The following is a 16,694-nucleotide window of genomic DNA, read 5'->3' on the forward strand; positions in this document are numbered from 1 at the left end:
GAGAACGCTACCGCAAGACCAGGAGCTGAGGACTAGGCAACAGTAAATTGCGTAGAATTTACATGTCTTGAATGTGGTAAGTTTTACATTGGTCATTCAGGCAGAAACACAGATTAGCTGAAAATGTGATCAACAGGAGGTTGCAAGGGCCTGACTACATTTGCTGAGTGTAAAGCACCTCATCAAGAGTATTATCAGGATTCTATATAATGCCGAATTGCCCACCAGATGTCACGAGAGGCGGTCCAGCCAACATAAAGGAGGCAGGGAGGTTTTTTTTCTCTTTTTGTGTCACTAGACAAGCAGTAACAGCAGAATTGGTAGGTCAGGAGAGATCACTGATTCCGAACGTGGACTCGTCACTGTATTTCAGCTGCCTAACAAATTCATCAGGGACATTTCAAATCTTCAAAAACTGCCCAAGCTGAATGTTGGTGATGTGCTGTGAAATGGAAACATAAAGGAACAACCACAGCTAACCAAAAATCAGCCAGACCTCATGTACTGACGGATAGGCATAGTCGAGGATTGTGTTTATAAAAAATCGCATGGAATCAGCGGAAGGAATCACTCGCGAGTTCGAAAGTGTTACCGGCAGTGCAGCTAGCGCAAAGACTGTGCGTAGGGAGTTAAAAAGAATGGGGTGCAATGTTTGAGATCCTCTTCATAATCCGCGCATTTCTGTAATCAGAGCCAAGTAACTCTTTGGGTGGTATAGAGAGCAACGCCACTGGACAGTGGATCATTGAATAATGAGTGGTTTGGAGTTATGACTCGCGTTACACCCTCTGACAATCCAATGGAAGCGTCTCGGTTTGGAAAATTTCTCGACAACGTTACCCGTCTTCAGATGTAGTCCTAATAGTGGAGTATAAAGAAGGTGGTATTAAGGTGTGAGGGTGTTTTTCATGTTTAGGATGTTGTCCCATTATTGCGCTCGAGAAAACGCTAAATTCGGAAGGATATAAACACCTTTACAGTATTATGTACTGTCTACACTAGAGGAACAATTTGGAGACGATGATGGTTTGTATCGATATGACAATGCACCTTGTCACAAAGCGGCAACTCTGAGGCTATGGTTCCTGGACAAAAGCCTTCCTGAAATGGACTGATCTGCCAAGAGTCCCGAGATGAAACCGGTGGAACACCTTTGAGATGAGTTAGAACGTTGACTTCGCTCAAAAATCCAGCGCTCAACATCACTAACGTCTCTGGAGGATGGACACACTCTATATTAATGTCCGGATATTTATGATCAGATAGTGTACGGGAAATGTTTAGCCACTGCCTCGCATTAGACTTGGCAAAATCGCTTAGTGGTCAAGACACTGCATTCGTATTTGGCAGGACCTGGTACAAGTATTTGATTTTCAAGGTTCCATACATACGTACAAAGCCGATTCCTCCTCCCCGACTGAGCTGGCAATCCGTTTCTGATGACCTCGTATTTGAAGAAACATTAAACTCGAGCTTCGTTGTTTGGGGATTTACAAACTCAGAGTAAATCACACGATTTTCTGAGGCATTTGAAGGAATGTGTGTATGTTACAAAATATTTTATAAGTGTGTATCAGAAATAAATGTGAACAGGGCGTTTGGGTTGTTTGGGGGAAGAGACCAAACAGCGAGGTAATCGGTCTCATCGGATTAGGGAAGGACGGGGAATGAAGTAGGGCCCTTTCAAAGGAACCCTCAAGGCAATTGCCTGGAGCGATTTAGGGAAATCACGGAAAATCTAAATCAGGATGACCGGACGCGGAATTGAACCATCGTCCTCCCAAATGCGAGTCCAGTGTGCTAACCACTGCGCCACCTCGCTCGGTCAAATGTGAACTGGCAACATCGTCAAGACTACTACTTAAAATCACACTTAAAGGGAGAGATGTAATACTGCAAGTTTTTGAAAGGTGAGAACGTGTAGTCAGTACGTTCAGATAACACTGACGAATCTTGCGTATCATCTGTTGAAAATTGTTCCTGATTTTTGGTTTTTCTATTTCAAGTATTTTCGTGATTTATTCTTTTTGTTTCTTTCAGTCTACTTAGTGTATCTCACAGTTTTAAGGGTGCTGTAATGTCTAAGAGGTTGTAGTAAAAGGCTTTGTACGATTTACTGCTCGTACAGAAATAAATTCAAAAATCTATCGAGATATAGATAACACAATATGATTCGCAGACATTATATTTCACAAGGCGATGTCTTATGTTTTAATAATATGAATCAACGGCAAGTTTCTATTTAGTTCTTACAGAATTTGGACCCGTAACCTAATTTGGCTCACCATCGCAAACAATCTTTTCACCCACATCCCTTCACACTTCAGCGTTTTTCACTATATCATGATTTGACTGTCAAAGTTGATTTTTGCTCTGTGACAATCCCAACTCATGTTACGTGCGTAATACCTTTCACAGAGTAGTTCAAAAGCTTCTTAAGATTTGCCTCATGATGGCCTTGTATTCCGATTATCGTTCCACAAAATAAATAAATATTTTATAATATCAGTAGTTTTGTGTTTTCATTGTTAAATATATATTTCATTTTTCACTATGGTCGTAAAGATAGAAGAATATTACTTTCTTCTAGCTTTTTTGTGGCAGTTTTTGTGCTTGTGCGTAGCTTTACAATACTCTTCGAAGTGAATAATCCTTCAGGCGCACGTGAGCCCCTGAAGGAAGCTTCTCCCAGATTTTATTATATAGTCTTCGGAGCAATTTACAGAATATAACTTGTTAACTCTCTGTTTTTTCAGACCTTACATTATGCGATAGTTTTTTTTAATACAATCCTTTAAATAGCTTTAACTCTTTGAACAAGTGTGATATTTCCAAGAAATGGTTTCTAATGGAAACAATGCTGTCAGAATTGTTTTGATTCTACTACCTTTTCTTTCTTTTTTCAAGTAATTTGATAATTACATTCAAACATAGATTCTTTCATTTAGAATTAGTGCCCTGGAGATCTATTCAGATCTATCGTTTGTGATAAGGGTACCGTTGTCATTCCAGTAGTAATGAAGCACCAGTTGTTCCGGCGTCACGCACACTATTTCCTTCCCACCCTCGTCATGAAACGTAGTGAATGACTGCCATCTACAGGCTGTTCCCTACAATACAGAAAGATGTACGTCTTGACCCAGGCGTATGCGTCTGAAAAATATTTATTTAGTTATCGCTGGATCATTTGCACGATCCACAAGGTCTTTCGTAACCTCATCAACAAATTTTGAATCCCGATAGATCGTACTCAGGGCCTATTTTTTTATTAAGGAACATACCTTCTTAATTCGTAATTAATGAATTTGTGTCATGTGTGACGCACATTGGTAATAGTACGTGATGCACTGTACTCAAAACGTAATCAGTTGTTGTTCTACTTCCAAGCATTTATTGTTCCTCGTTGTTTACGTCTGTGACGCTAAGCCCTACACGAAATATGAAAATCATCTTCAGAATGTTAATGATTCTGCCTTCTACGTTCATATGTTATTCAAACATAAGACTTACTTCAATTCTGTCGGTGATGAGCAGTTGCAATAAGCACATTTGGGATTATGAGAACATACATTCCATTGTTGATGGTCAAAATCATCAAAGAGGTTTTCGTGGACTCATGGCAAAAAGCTTATCTTAAAACATCTAGTCAGCCTAGAGAGATGCCGGATGCAGTAGTAAAGCAGAATACGAGGCTGAAGCTAGTGCATTCATTGTCATTAGTGGTTCCCTTTTCCAGCTTCGTGCCACTTCGCTCGAGGATAGCTTAAATTTCTAGCAGTGCTGCAGATCCGTCATTATACGTTATTTGCTCTTCCTCATGCACGCTGCCTAATTCACTTACATCTCTTAATTACACTCGTCAAAACCCTTTAGTGAAGCGCATAACAGTAGTAGTCCATTCGCAAACACGTGCCAGGCGCGCAGCGTACTTAACGGGAGTACTTTATGGAAAATCTCGGCTTGCAGAGGAAATGGATCTTCCGGAGGTTGCTAAGTGCAGACCTAAATTCTCTGCTCGAGGCAGGCGTATTTTCTTGCGGACGCTCTCACTGCCTTCTCCAGACTCCAGCTACCAGAAACTCGCGAAGCGAATGTGCTCGTGATTACTGTCTCCCAAGCTTTCTAATCACCTTTCCTACAGAACATTTCATCTGAGGAAGAGTAACTATTTCTTTCATTACTATCTACTCGCTTTTATTTCTCACGGTACCTATGGTGCAGAAATGATTTCTTTTTCGCACAAAGCGGATTTTCATCAGGAAAGGAGCTTCGTGGTAATGAGTAGTAGTCTTCTTTCGTGAAAAGAAATGAGGGTCACTGTTATACTTTGAGTTCATTAGAAATGGAGCACTGGTACAGGGGTATGAAAGACTCTACCCTGGACTTGTTGAGGAAACTAGACCCGCAGTCCCATGGAAAACTACAAAAATGTAAAGCAGGTTGGTAGGGTGGTGACTGCAATCTGTTCCTCTCGAATACTGTTCATAAATATAAAGGAATCTAATTTAATCCCGTTAGAGAGGACTATTTAGCTTCATTTAGATTTTCTCTGATTGCTAAAACTACCCCAAGTGATTGCACAGATTACGCTGAATATGAAACCAAGAACTGTTTTATACCACAGGTTTTTAGACGTCTATAGCTTATTTAACGAGTATCCACCTGAACTAAAAACAATCCTGAGAGCTGTTTTTCTTGCTTTGCTGTTTTCTGAGTAAATAATTAAATTTTGAACAGCATAATTTTATTATAAAGTTTGAAGCAATATACACTAAAATGTTTGTAATGTTTTAAAGTATCTAATAATAATATGTAATAGCGAAGAACATATTCGATAAAAAATTAAGAATACGTCAACTTGAAAAATGTAACTGCCAAGAGTATATCGGTACTTAGGCAGATGAACATTGATTTAACAAACAATGTAGTCGTCATCGAACAAGAATGGGTAAAAGTACGCTCTATAAGACAAAATGGTTCAAATGGCTCTGAGCACTAGGGGGCTTAACATCTGAGGTCATCAGTCCCCTAGAACTTAGAACTACTTAAACCTAACTAACCTAAGGAAATCAGACACGTCCATGCCCGAGGCAGGAATCGAGCCTGCGACCGCAGCAGTCGCGTGGTTCCAGACTGAAGCGCCTAGAGCCGCTCAGTCACAGCGGCCGGCTAAATTACGTAAATCTCTAGTATTTAAGAATGGAACGGAAATAGTCAAAAAGTCACAGAAAGAATTATGTAGGTAACATATTTCCGGGAGCAAGAAGGCATGTAATTGTTAGCAGAGAAAAGGATAATTTCGGAAACAAAAGATGGCAGATGTATTCAAAAAATCTTATAGTCTCCCAACATTATAACACATACAAGTCATTCTCAGATTAAGGCTCAGGCAGGTGTGGCATAACTGGAATCAGTAACGCCACAATAGACTCACGTTCGGGAGGACGACTCTTCAAATCCCCCTCTGGCCATCCAGATTTAGGTTTTCCGTGATTTACCTAAATACTCTGAGTCCAAAATTAAAGCAACAAACTGGAATTTTGCAAGGTTGCGTTTATTTTGCCACGAAACAGTACAAACAGGTGATAGTAAAGTAGAAACAAGGTAAAGGATACAGAACGTAAACAACTGCAACGTGCATAACGTTAGACAAAAATGTTCTTAGTTTTTTTCCAAGTTAACGTATTTGCACACACATTCCGACAACTGGTTAATGTGCTCAATATGGGGTGTGACCACCTCTGACAGCAGTATACGCCTGACAACGACGGAGCGTGCTGTAAATCATGGCATCAATCTCATGTTGATGCAAAAACGCCCATTCTTCCTGCATAACTGATCGCCAGTCTTGGAGAGTGGTTAGTGGATTCTGACGTGATGCGACCCATCTCCATAATGCATCTCAGACATGCTCCATGGGATTCAAATCGGGAGAGCGAGCAAGCCACGCCATGCGTGCGTGTTTTCCAAGAAAACAGCACCTAGACTGTATGAGGTCGAGTATTATCGTCCATCAGTACGAAGTCTGAGCCTGTAGCACCTCGCAACAACCACACAGGAGGCCCCAAGATTTCATCACGATGCCTGACAGTAGTTGAACCTTGCCAGTTCACCCGTGCAATGATATGAAGAGGTGTCCGAGTAGTTAACATAATCCGTGCCCACACCATTGGGGATCGTCCTCGAAATCGGCCTCTTTCCACAATGTTTGGGTCCCGAAATTGTGTTCCATGTTCCCTCCAGATGCGAATCCCTCAAGAAGCACTCTCCACACCAAATCGTTGGCATGTTGACGACTCCACTCTAGATTTTCTCTTCTGTGAAGACGCGACAGAGGTAGACATACAGCAGGTCTCCGACAATAAAGGCCATTCTGCCAGAGGATCCTGTATACCGTTTGTTTCAATACAACACATCCAGTGGATGCTACGAGGTCAGATGCCAGTTGCCGTGCAGTACTAAGGTGGTACTCAACACATCCAGTGGATGCTACGAGGTCAGATGCCAGTTGCCGTGCAGTACTAAGGTGGTACTGTTGTGCTCTTACAGCCAAATAACGGTCCTCTCTTTCTGATGTCACACGAGATCGGCCCTGTGCCTGTTTCGGGATATAGTTTCGGTCTCTATAAATTGTCGCCACAGCCGAGAAACAACAGAACGATTCACAGTATTCACAGTAAAAAATCGGGCTACTATTTGTTCCCCAATTTGAAGAAATGGCTGGCGGGACAAATATTTTATTCAAACAAGGAGAAGATTGCAGCAACTAATAGCTATTTTGCAGACTTGGACAATTCCTCTTACTCGGAATGGAGCAACAAATTAGAAAAGCGATGGACGAAGTGTATAAGTCTAAAAGGAGACTATGTCGAAAAATAAAAAAGTTTTACCCCAAACACGTAAGTAGTTTTTAGTTTTGCACGGACTTTTCAAACACCTCTCCTATATGCCGTTCACTGCTATTGCTGCGACCTGCTGTTTGTGCGTGGTTATTTCACGTTGACGTCGAACATAAGCGCTGGTCTTATTTATGTGACTGGACCATGTATAAAACATGTATCACATTTAAAAGCTAAATTGACAAAAATTTCTTCTGGACAGCTTCTCATTTTCTTTTCCGAACAAATTTAGTTTGAAACGTATAGTTTACTTAGTTCAAAATTATTATTATTATTAAACATAATTTTTTCCTCTTACCTGAACTCATCCATAAATGATCACCATACTATCGTATTTAAACTGAATTAATTCTGTAACTTGTTGGTTGACTAACTCAATGCTATTAATAAACTTGTTGTTTGAGGACCTCCCTTACATACCTTGAAGACTGACAGGTCACTTACATCAGATATTTTTTCTTTATGGTCACATTCTTTTTCACGTGTTACATATCAGACTTCAGCAATGTCTTGGGAGTACATAATATAAATCATACTCTAGTTATAGGTTATTAAAGCCATCTTAAGTGGTGTGAATGATTATGGTTCTACGTCGTTAAATTGCTGGCTCATCACCATTATGAAACATTCGAATGAACAATAAATACTTTACTATGAGACTCATTATTCGTGCCTGATACAGGAAAACAAATTCTCCAAACAAAAAGTCCTGGACGACCTACCCAATGTTTAACCAAAGCCGACAATTTTGTGTGTTCACGTAGCAACACTGAAACGAGCTGAGATTTTCTGTTGCTGGAAAAAGAGGTTGCTGTGTTCAAGCGGTACTGCGATCAAATATGCGTGAACGGGTAGTAGCCTGTTCCCGTCAAGCGTGCTGGAAGAAGTACAGGTACTGTAATAATTAACAACCATTCCATCCTAAATGCATGGCTAGAGGTCACCTAGAGTAACGCGTCATAGTAATCGTACTTGTACACGACGATGCCAGGGTGGACAGAAACGCACATGCGGCTATACAGGGAGGTGAGAAACAGTCTGAAAAGCTTGTAAGAGTATTGCATGGGAGGCTGTGATGATAAATAATTGTTAAGAAAAAAAATTGATTCGTTGTGCTGTTTCCGAAGTTTTTAGCATTGAAGTTAGCCAATCAGGTCGTTGTGCGTGACAAATTCAAGCATCTTCATGTACTAAAATGCGGTAATGCCAAGACATCTGTGGGTCTGTGAGTTACCACTTGTCAGATGCTCATTACCTGTGCAAATGTGCCTTTTTTGAAAGTGATAAATGTAAGCTACGTGAGCCAGAGCAACGTTTGTTCGGCTTGAGGAAACCATACGTAGAACAAGTTTGGTGACACTGTCTCTGGCAAGGTGCTTGAATTTGCGCGCGACGACCTGATTGGCTAACTTCAATGCTAAATAACAGCGCAATGTATCGACTTTTCTGCTTAACAATTATTTCTCAGCACAACCTCCACTGCAACATCGTACAGGCTTTCCATACTAATTCTGACCACCCTGTATATCTCTAGTGGCAGCGGGTGAGCAGTGTCGTGATATCACCACATGGAGGAAGCTTACTCGTATTTGGGACTCACGATACATCCTGCAACTTTCGTCGCAGAGTACCGTTCTCGTCATCTTCTGAGACGTAAAGTGCATCTGTTTGTTCGCTTGTACCCGCAAGTGCAAAAGGAACAATATACCGTCACAAGCTCCCGGTTTATATCAGAGTATTTTGATTAAAACTCGTAGGTCATGTAAACGCAATCATTATGACCACAACAGATATACTGTTGTGAGGTGTACATGCACCTCGCACCCTGCTTTTACCAATTTCCTTGAGTAGCTGACGGCTGCTCAGCACTCTTGGATCAGTACAGCACTTTCAACCTCTTGTGAATCGATGCCGTTACGAGCAGCCACCATGTTAGAATGAAGGAAGACTACGCACCACTAGGAAGCTGTGATTATTAACATTTTCCCGTTATAATGAGTATTCCACGACGTTTCGGGCTTTCAGCCGGATAACGTTGTAATCTTGTTACCGTATTTCGGCTGACAACCATTCAGCAGTCAAAAAATGGTTCAAATGGCTCTGAGCACTACGCGACTTAACTTCTGAGGTCGTCAGTCGCCTAGAACGTAGGACTAATTAAACCTAACTAACCTAAGGACATCACACACGTCCATGCCCGAGGCAGGATTCGAACCTGCGACCGTAGCGGTCGCTCGGTTCCGGACTGTAGCGCCTAGAACCGTTCAGCCACACCGGCCGGCCCATTCAGCAGTCCTCATGTAAGATTTACAATGAGTTAAAGAGTAAAACTCACCTGAAGATGGCTGAATAGTTATCAGCCGAAATATCGTGGCAAGATGCCGACGTCATCCGACTGCAAGACTGAAACATCATGGGGTACTAGCGAGCTGTCTCTGAGTCAGCTGCTCAGTGTTGTGCAATTCTTGTACTTTCTTTGACGGTAATTAATGTCTGTTATAGCATTCACAGAAAAATCTCATTCAGGTTGCGTACCACAGCTTAGACGGTATTTGTTGTTTGCAGATGTTTTCGCAGCGCAAGGCTTTGGTGCTGATTGTCGTCGTGATGCTGGTGATGAGCCTGGCGCAGGCCAGATACCTGCCCACTAGGAGGAGCTCCGCCTCCCTGGAAGACCGTCTCGATCGGCTACGCGACCTCATCAACGATGTAAGTTGCAGTCTGAATTTTCTAACAACTTAAGACCATCTTCATACTTTTACCTAACAAATTTGAACAAAAAAATGTAGCAAACAAGTAATTTTCGTAGCCTATTTACTTACTAACGGGTAACGCATTGACGTTGTTGTCTTGTACTTGATTTTCCCTTCGTATTTTTAATTTTTATTATGCATGTCTACGTCCATAGGAGCAAATATTCATGGTCATGTAACGTGGCAGTACATGAAATTACAACAGAAAAGTAATAATAGATAAAATAAAATGTTTATGGTTCCTAAAAAGACGACAAGCTATAAGTTTATATAACCATAATCAACAATGTAATATAGGAATTAGCTTAATTTTTCAAGGAACTCCTCCACAGAATAGAAGGAGTGACCCATGAGGAAACTCTTCAGTTTGGATTTGAAAGCGCGTGGATTACTGCTAAGATTTTTAAATTCTTGTGGTAGCTTTATTGAAAATGAATGCAGCAGAATACGGCACGCTTTTCTGCACAAAAGCCAAGGAAGTGCGATCCATATGCAGATTGGATTTCTGCGTAGTATTAACTGAGTGCAAGCTGCTAATTCTTGGAAATAATCTCATATTGTTCACCAGAAGTCACATTAAGGAATATATATACTGAGAGGCCAATGTCAGAATATCCATACTAATGAACAGGGCTTGACAAGAGATTCGCGAACTTACACCACTTATTGCCTGAACCGCCCGTTCCTGAGCCAAAAATACCATTTGAGAATAGAAAGACTTGCCTCAAAATAAAATATCATACGTCATGAGTGAATGAGGATAAGCAAAGTAGACTGCTTTTCGTGTCGAATTATCGCTTACTTCAGATGCTGTTCTAATAGTAAAAATGGCAGCATTAAGACTTTGTCCAAAATCCTGAACATGGGCTTTCCACGACAGTTTGCTATCTATCTGAACACCTAAAAATTGGAACTGTTCGTTCTCACTACTCATATGCCCATTGTATGTTATCAGAACGCCAGATTTTGTTGAATTGTGTTTCAGAAACTGTAAAAATTGTCTTACTGTGATTTAGCGTTACTTTATTTTCTACAAGCCAACATCACTAAAACATCCCTAAACACCACATCACTAAAAGTTTTCTGCCAGAACATCTGTTATCTTGGTAATGTTTTACTGATGTACCGTCACATCGCAACTTATAATCTTCGAGACTGGGCAAATTGTTAGTGTCCCCTTAATTGGTGCACTCCTGATATGAACATTAAATTCTACTTGGGATATCTAGAGCTACTGTGTTTGCTGCCATGATAGGATATAAGCTTCATATGAAAATATTTGCTACCAAACAAAGCAGTGGAATAAAAGTTGAGCCTACTGGTAGAGACACGTGGCATTAACATGTTGACTGCCCCACGCTTTGTGATGTTTCACAGCCAGATTTCAGGCATGAGGCTCTGCTGAGGACGCCGTCGGCCTCGTGGCGTTCAACGTATTAAACAGGCTTCAACTAACATCTTACGTATTATATTATTTAACCGTTGTTGTCTGCGCTGGCAGATAAGTTAAGAGTCTGTTGTCCCCATCCAGCATCTCACGCAGACTTGGAGCAACTACTTGCGAGGAATGGCATGAAATTCCACTGACACCAACTTAATACTTATACGAATCGGTCTCCAGAGAGGCTAAGTTTATTGTGAATGCCGAATAGGGTACTAGACAATTTTAATAAGTGTATGTATTTTTTGTGTAACACGTCTATACAGATAACGCACAGACATTAAAAGTAATTGAATCACTTATGTTTGATTAGTATGGCAAAGAGATATCCCTCAGGTTTGAGGGCAACTGTGTAGAACTAACGCACACGACTAGAGAATGTTGCGTAAGTCGTGGATGTAGTGTTCAATTTACTTCCGTAAGCCGAGAGCAGATATAAAGCCCTACGTGTAAAATGACCTCATCAGATCATGTCATCACAGTCCATGTCGTATGTTCTTGGTGCCATTTTCTTCATATTACCACGTTCTTGTCTTAGCTTCTGCCAACCACCTGTCTTCAAAATGGATCAAATGGCTCTAAGGACTATGGGACTTAACATCTGAGGTCATTAGTCCCCTAGACTTAGAACTACTTAAACCTAACTAACCCAAGGACATCACACACATCCATGCCCGAGGCAGGATTCGAACCTGCGACCGCAGCAGCCGCGTGGTTCCGGACTGAAGCTCCTAGAACCGCTCTGCCACAGGGCCGGCACACCTGTCTTCCTTCAGATGTCTTTCGTAGGATTGCCACTGTAATAGAACATTGTTCGAGATGCCCACTGAGTTCCGAAATCACATGTCTCGCATTATTTCTACTGTTCTTTGTCACAATCCTTGTCACTGTTCGTCACTCCCCTTCACTGTGGTCTAGTTTCCGTCCCCGACTACTGTTCATTGATGGTATCTTGCGACGAATCGTTTATGTATTCTTCACCTTGGATCCGCTTGCTTTCCATGCATTATTAATTGGTCTCCAAATAATTTCCTTCGTTGTAAAGTAGACAATATTCTGTTTTACTTCACCTATATCTTGCCAATTGGATGTTTGCTTGGTAATTACATGTTTATTGGAAGTATCTCTTTTTGCGTTATCTAAGTTAATGTGGAACAAACGTAGCTTGGAGATTTTCTCTAGCACATGAAACAAATTCCAGTCCACTTCTGTGCCAAATCTATAACCATCTAGGTGTATGACAATAGAGAACCACGTAGCTAAGTGATTAAGTCGTATGCAGACACAAATTCAAGACGTGGTAGTCCCTCTCTATAGATTATATTACAGTTAAGCTCTGATTGAGAGAGGAAGACAGGCTGGCAAGCTTGCAGTTCAAAAAGTGCGGACATTTTATTTCAGAAACGCAACAGTTGAGAATTTGGGGCCTCTGTAGAAACGGGACAAATGTAAAAGTAAAAGAAGGAGAAGTGGTTATCATTGGGGCTGGTTTTCTCGCTAGCTGTAGACATCTCTGCCTCTTGCAAAACAGAAACCTGAGCTATGTGCGTCGCTCATTACAGCAGCTTCATTAACGGGGAAGACGTATTAGCAACATCATACCAGTCCTCGTAAAATCAATACCCTATTGCCTCCAGCAAACCTCTAGACTGCCTCCAACAGGTACGAAGTTTCATTGTCGCTGCTGTGGCGAGAGAGTCATTATCACTGTAGATGTTTACCGGGATTCCGTTATATTAGCTGATGCATGGATGCGTAACCAAAACTGGAACTGAGCAATGTGACCCAATGTTTACGAAGTGTTAAGCAAGAGTGGTCATACTGATAAGAGTTTTCGTAGTTTACTTAAAACCCGTTTCTGACGCATGCTAGGAAGGTTTCTTCAAGGACACGGTCGATTCTTTCCTACCCTTCTGGAATCAGCGTCCCATTAGAGACTATATCACACTTCATCTTTGTCGTTTAAAAATAACATTGCCGGATGATTACCACTTTTCTTCTAAGAACTCTAAAATTTTGTTAGTAAAGGGCATGACTCTTTTAATATATTAGAGCCAAGAGTTTCGTGACGAGATGGAGCTTGATGTCATCTGATTTTACTCTAACTGATATGATAATTTACCGACTGTCTAAAGTATTCTCTGAATTTTATACAATTTCTTTACGTGTGCAGTCATCTGTAGCTTCAGTGTCAAAATAAAGAAAGCCTGTGTATTGACTGAACATTACAATATAATAATGAGTCTTTCTTTATCATACGGGAGTGTGTCATCACATTTATGAAATTCAGTCGTAGGAGCTCAGTGGATCTCTGAAGTTAGTAGTCCACAGTATATTAACGTGCTTCGATATTAACTATATTCTTCAAATTAGCGCCTAAAGGTAACGTTCAGGTGGTGCAAGTGCAGAACACTAAAATAATATCAATGAATTTCGATGCACTAAAAGCATGTTTGCAACATTTTGGGGTAGAGTTTTCCTTTCTTATGCTAGTCATGCTTTGAAAGAACCACTACTTCATTCAAAGGTTAGGTGTTGGAGGTCAGTGTAGTAAGCATGCTGTTTTACTGGCTGCTACTATAAGCCTTTGTAACAATAAGTCCTCACAAGGCAAGGTGACCTCGTTCTAGTCCTCCTACCTACGTAAATTCTTTGGTGGTACACCTGTGCCCGTGATACATGTAAAAAACTTCGTGCTGCAAAACGTTCCCCCGAGATTATCTTAAGTCTGTGTCTTGTATCTCCAACATCGATCTTCACACTCAGAAGGCTTGATACATTTCCACATCATACTCAAAGCTCCGATACTAATATCATTGTTATGCCCACGACTTCTCCTCGATAGTAAGGAAAACACCCCAGACAAACCACAGTCTCCTTCTTGCGTGTGCTTGAGTTTGATCTACAAATGAAAACAGTCGCTGTGCCATTTAATAATACGCTCAAGCTAGCGTAGGCTCTTAATATGCAAGACTTTCATATTTTAGTATAACTTGTAGTCTATAAGTAAAATCTTGCAGAGATATTTGTATGTGTAATTTTATTTGTTAGAGGCACATTTGAAGTACAACCTGTAAATGAGATTTTCTGAAAAATCAGTCAGTTTCATCGTAACATACAGCAATCCCATAACCTCGATGCGCTTGTCCTTTGATTAGATGGGATGGTTTAGTTTCGTTTTCCTTAAGCGCACCTTTCCTTTCCGGCACAGTGTCCTTGAAGTTAATGTGGAAAACCGATTAACCTCCCGCTCTCAGTTCTTGCCTGAGCATTTTTCTCTGCAGTCATCGCAAGAAATTTCTCCTGCGAAAGTACTGCCTTCCCCTTTCTTATCAGTATAGAATTAGACCGTACGCAAAATCAGCCGTCACGCTTTAGACACTTACTCCCGAGAGAAAGGTCTTAAGATCTGTTTGAACATTTTTGTGACTAATCGCAATTTGCATGCCAAGTGCGCCGCAAAACTGGAGAGATTCCTACTGAAAGTTGTGTACGTGCTTGGCGCACAGCGGAAAAAGAAGAAAGCTGCATCTCTCTGTGTTAATAAAATGGTCGCGAGAAAGGAGTTAATGCAAAAAGGCGTCGACGCTATAAAATTAGACGGTTTGTATTATGATATTATGATCACTGAGTGAATCCGAAATTTTAAGATAAAGTTATTAAGCAGCAAATTTCTTAGACACTAAGAGCGTAGTTCTGCTGCCCAGATGTCTAGGTATCAGTTAGCGTTTACAATTTGTATACCCTCTTATCTTACATTCTTCTTCTCGTATTGCTGTTTCAGCCATCGCATCACAAAAGCCTTCATACTAGATTCTAGGTGGACGCCATCGACTCCCCCTGTCAGGAAGTACTCACTCATATATGGTTTTCAGTCGTCTACTTCTGTTCGTCATTTGTAGGTGTCCCTGCCGAAATAGACGTTTCGCTTTAATTATCTATTTTATTGTCATCTCAACATCCACATACGGGGTCATTTCGCTTATGATCCAAGCTAGATATACTGCAGGGTTGTCTCCAGGAGTGTATTTCCAATGCAAATAAGCTTTGGTGTTACCTGTTGCCAAACTATCTGGTCTATGCCACGTAAGAGCAAATAGCTCAACAATTTTATTGTAAGTTCATTGTTACCATTGTATCCTACAGTGCACACTTTATTTGACGTATTGTAAATAATTCTCATGAATTTGTTGTGTACCTAATTTGGTCTTCAAAATATATGAACGACCACTTAAACAATACCAGTAAGGGTCTTAGGCATTTCAGAGATGACCAAGTATGCAGGAGGATTATATTAACACATCAGCTAAACTTCATCCGAACAGGCCTTGGAAGGGCCAACGATACCGACCGAACGCCATGTCATCCTCAGTTTATAGACGTCACTGGGCGCGGATATGGAGAGACATGTGGTCAGCACACTGCTCTCCCAGCCGTTGCCAGTTTTTGTGATCGGAACCGCTACTTGTCAATCAAGTAGTTCCTCAATTGGCCTGACAAGAACAGAGTGCACCCCGTTTGCCAACAGCGCTCGGCAGCCAGGACGATCACCCATCCAAGTGCTAGCCACACCTAACAGCGCTTAACTTCGGTACTCTGACGGGAACAGGTGTTACCACTGCTGCAAGGCTGATGGCACTTTAATAAATAATAATAATATATACTAAATGAAGCAACATCTCTAGATGATGAACATATGGTCTAAGGGTTATAGTTTGTCGCTATATGTAACCAAAAGTAATCTAATTGGCGTTGTCATCAAACGGAACGCAACGCTCGTAAACGGATGAAAAGGCCCCACCTTGTGTGATTAAATGCATGACACGCACATGTACTAGATAGAGTCAACGACTCCCACATTGGATATAGTTAATGTGATTCTAACTGCAATACCTTTTGAAGAAGACAGTTTTGAAACTGTGGAAACCATGGTCAAGGTTTAATAATCCTGTATTTTGCAACTAGTTGGCTGTTATTTCCAATCCATTGAAGCTCTTGTGTAACTACATCATCACCGGTAAAGTAATTAAAACATACACACTAGTCAAACATTATGGGTTACCCATCCGGAAGGAATTCAGAGGGAATGACCACATATTTCTTTCCGAGGAGAAGCGACATACTTGACTGAGCTTCGTTGTGAGAATACTGAGGAAATGTAATTCATCCATTAAGGAAGTGGCTAAGAAACACATCGTTTAACGCTTCTGAATACTGTCCCTGATTTTGAAATTGTCTCTGAGTTGTATTTATTGGAAACATAGAGAAAATTCTGAGAAGAGCAATGAGATAAGTACCGGTATTACCTACGGAAGGAAGGAAAGTTCAAAGATTAGTTTTTAACGTCCCGCGGACGACGAGGATATTACCGAAGGGCCACAAGCACTCATCGGGCAAGAACAGGTCAGGAAACAGCAGGAAATCTAACTCAGGACGACCAGACGGGGATTTAATCCCCGATCCTTTCCAATGCGGGTCCAGTGTGTTAGTCAATGTTTCATATCTCACGGTTACAAGCGAGTCGTACACAGACGAAAAAAAAGAATAACTGAGGTAATATGTGGTGGATAAATGGGAAATGCTAGAGACTGATCAAAGAAA

At 41.0% G+C, this 16,694-nt stretch overlaps 1 protein-coding gene across 1 annotated transcript in view; it reads left to right on the forward strand.

The window, feature by feature from the left end:
- The window catches only part of LOC126184825 (uncharacterized), a 71,942-nt gene that overhangs the window by 39,608 nt on the left and 15,640 nt on the right, over positions 1-16,694 (forward strand). The window contains exon 2 of the mRNA XM_049927408.1: positions 9,465-9,608. Coding sequence (XP_049783365.1) covers positions 9,465-9,608 — 144 coding nt within the window. The remainder of the gene's footprint in view (positions 1-9,464; positions 9,609-16,694) is intronic.

This window comes from Schistocerca cancellata, chromosome 4 (genome assembly GCF_023864275.1).
Source record: "Schistocerca cancellata isolate TAMUIC-IGC-003103 chromosome 4, iqSchCanc2.1, whole genome shotgun sequence".
Lineage (NCBI taxonomy): Eukaryota > Metazoa > Arthropoda > Insecta > Orthoptera > Acrididae > Schistocerca > Schistocerca cancellata.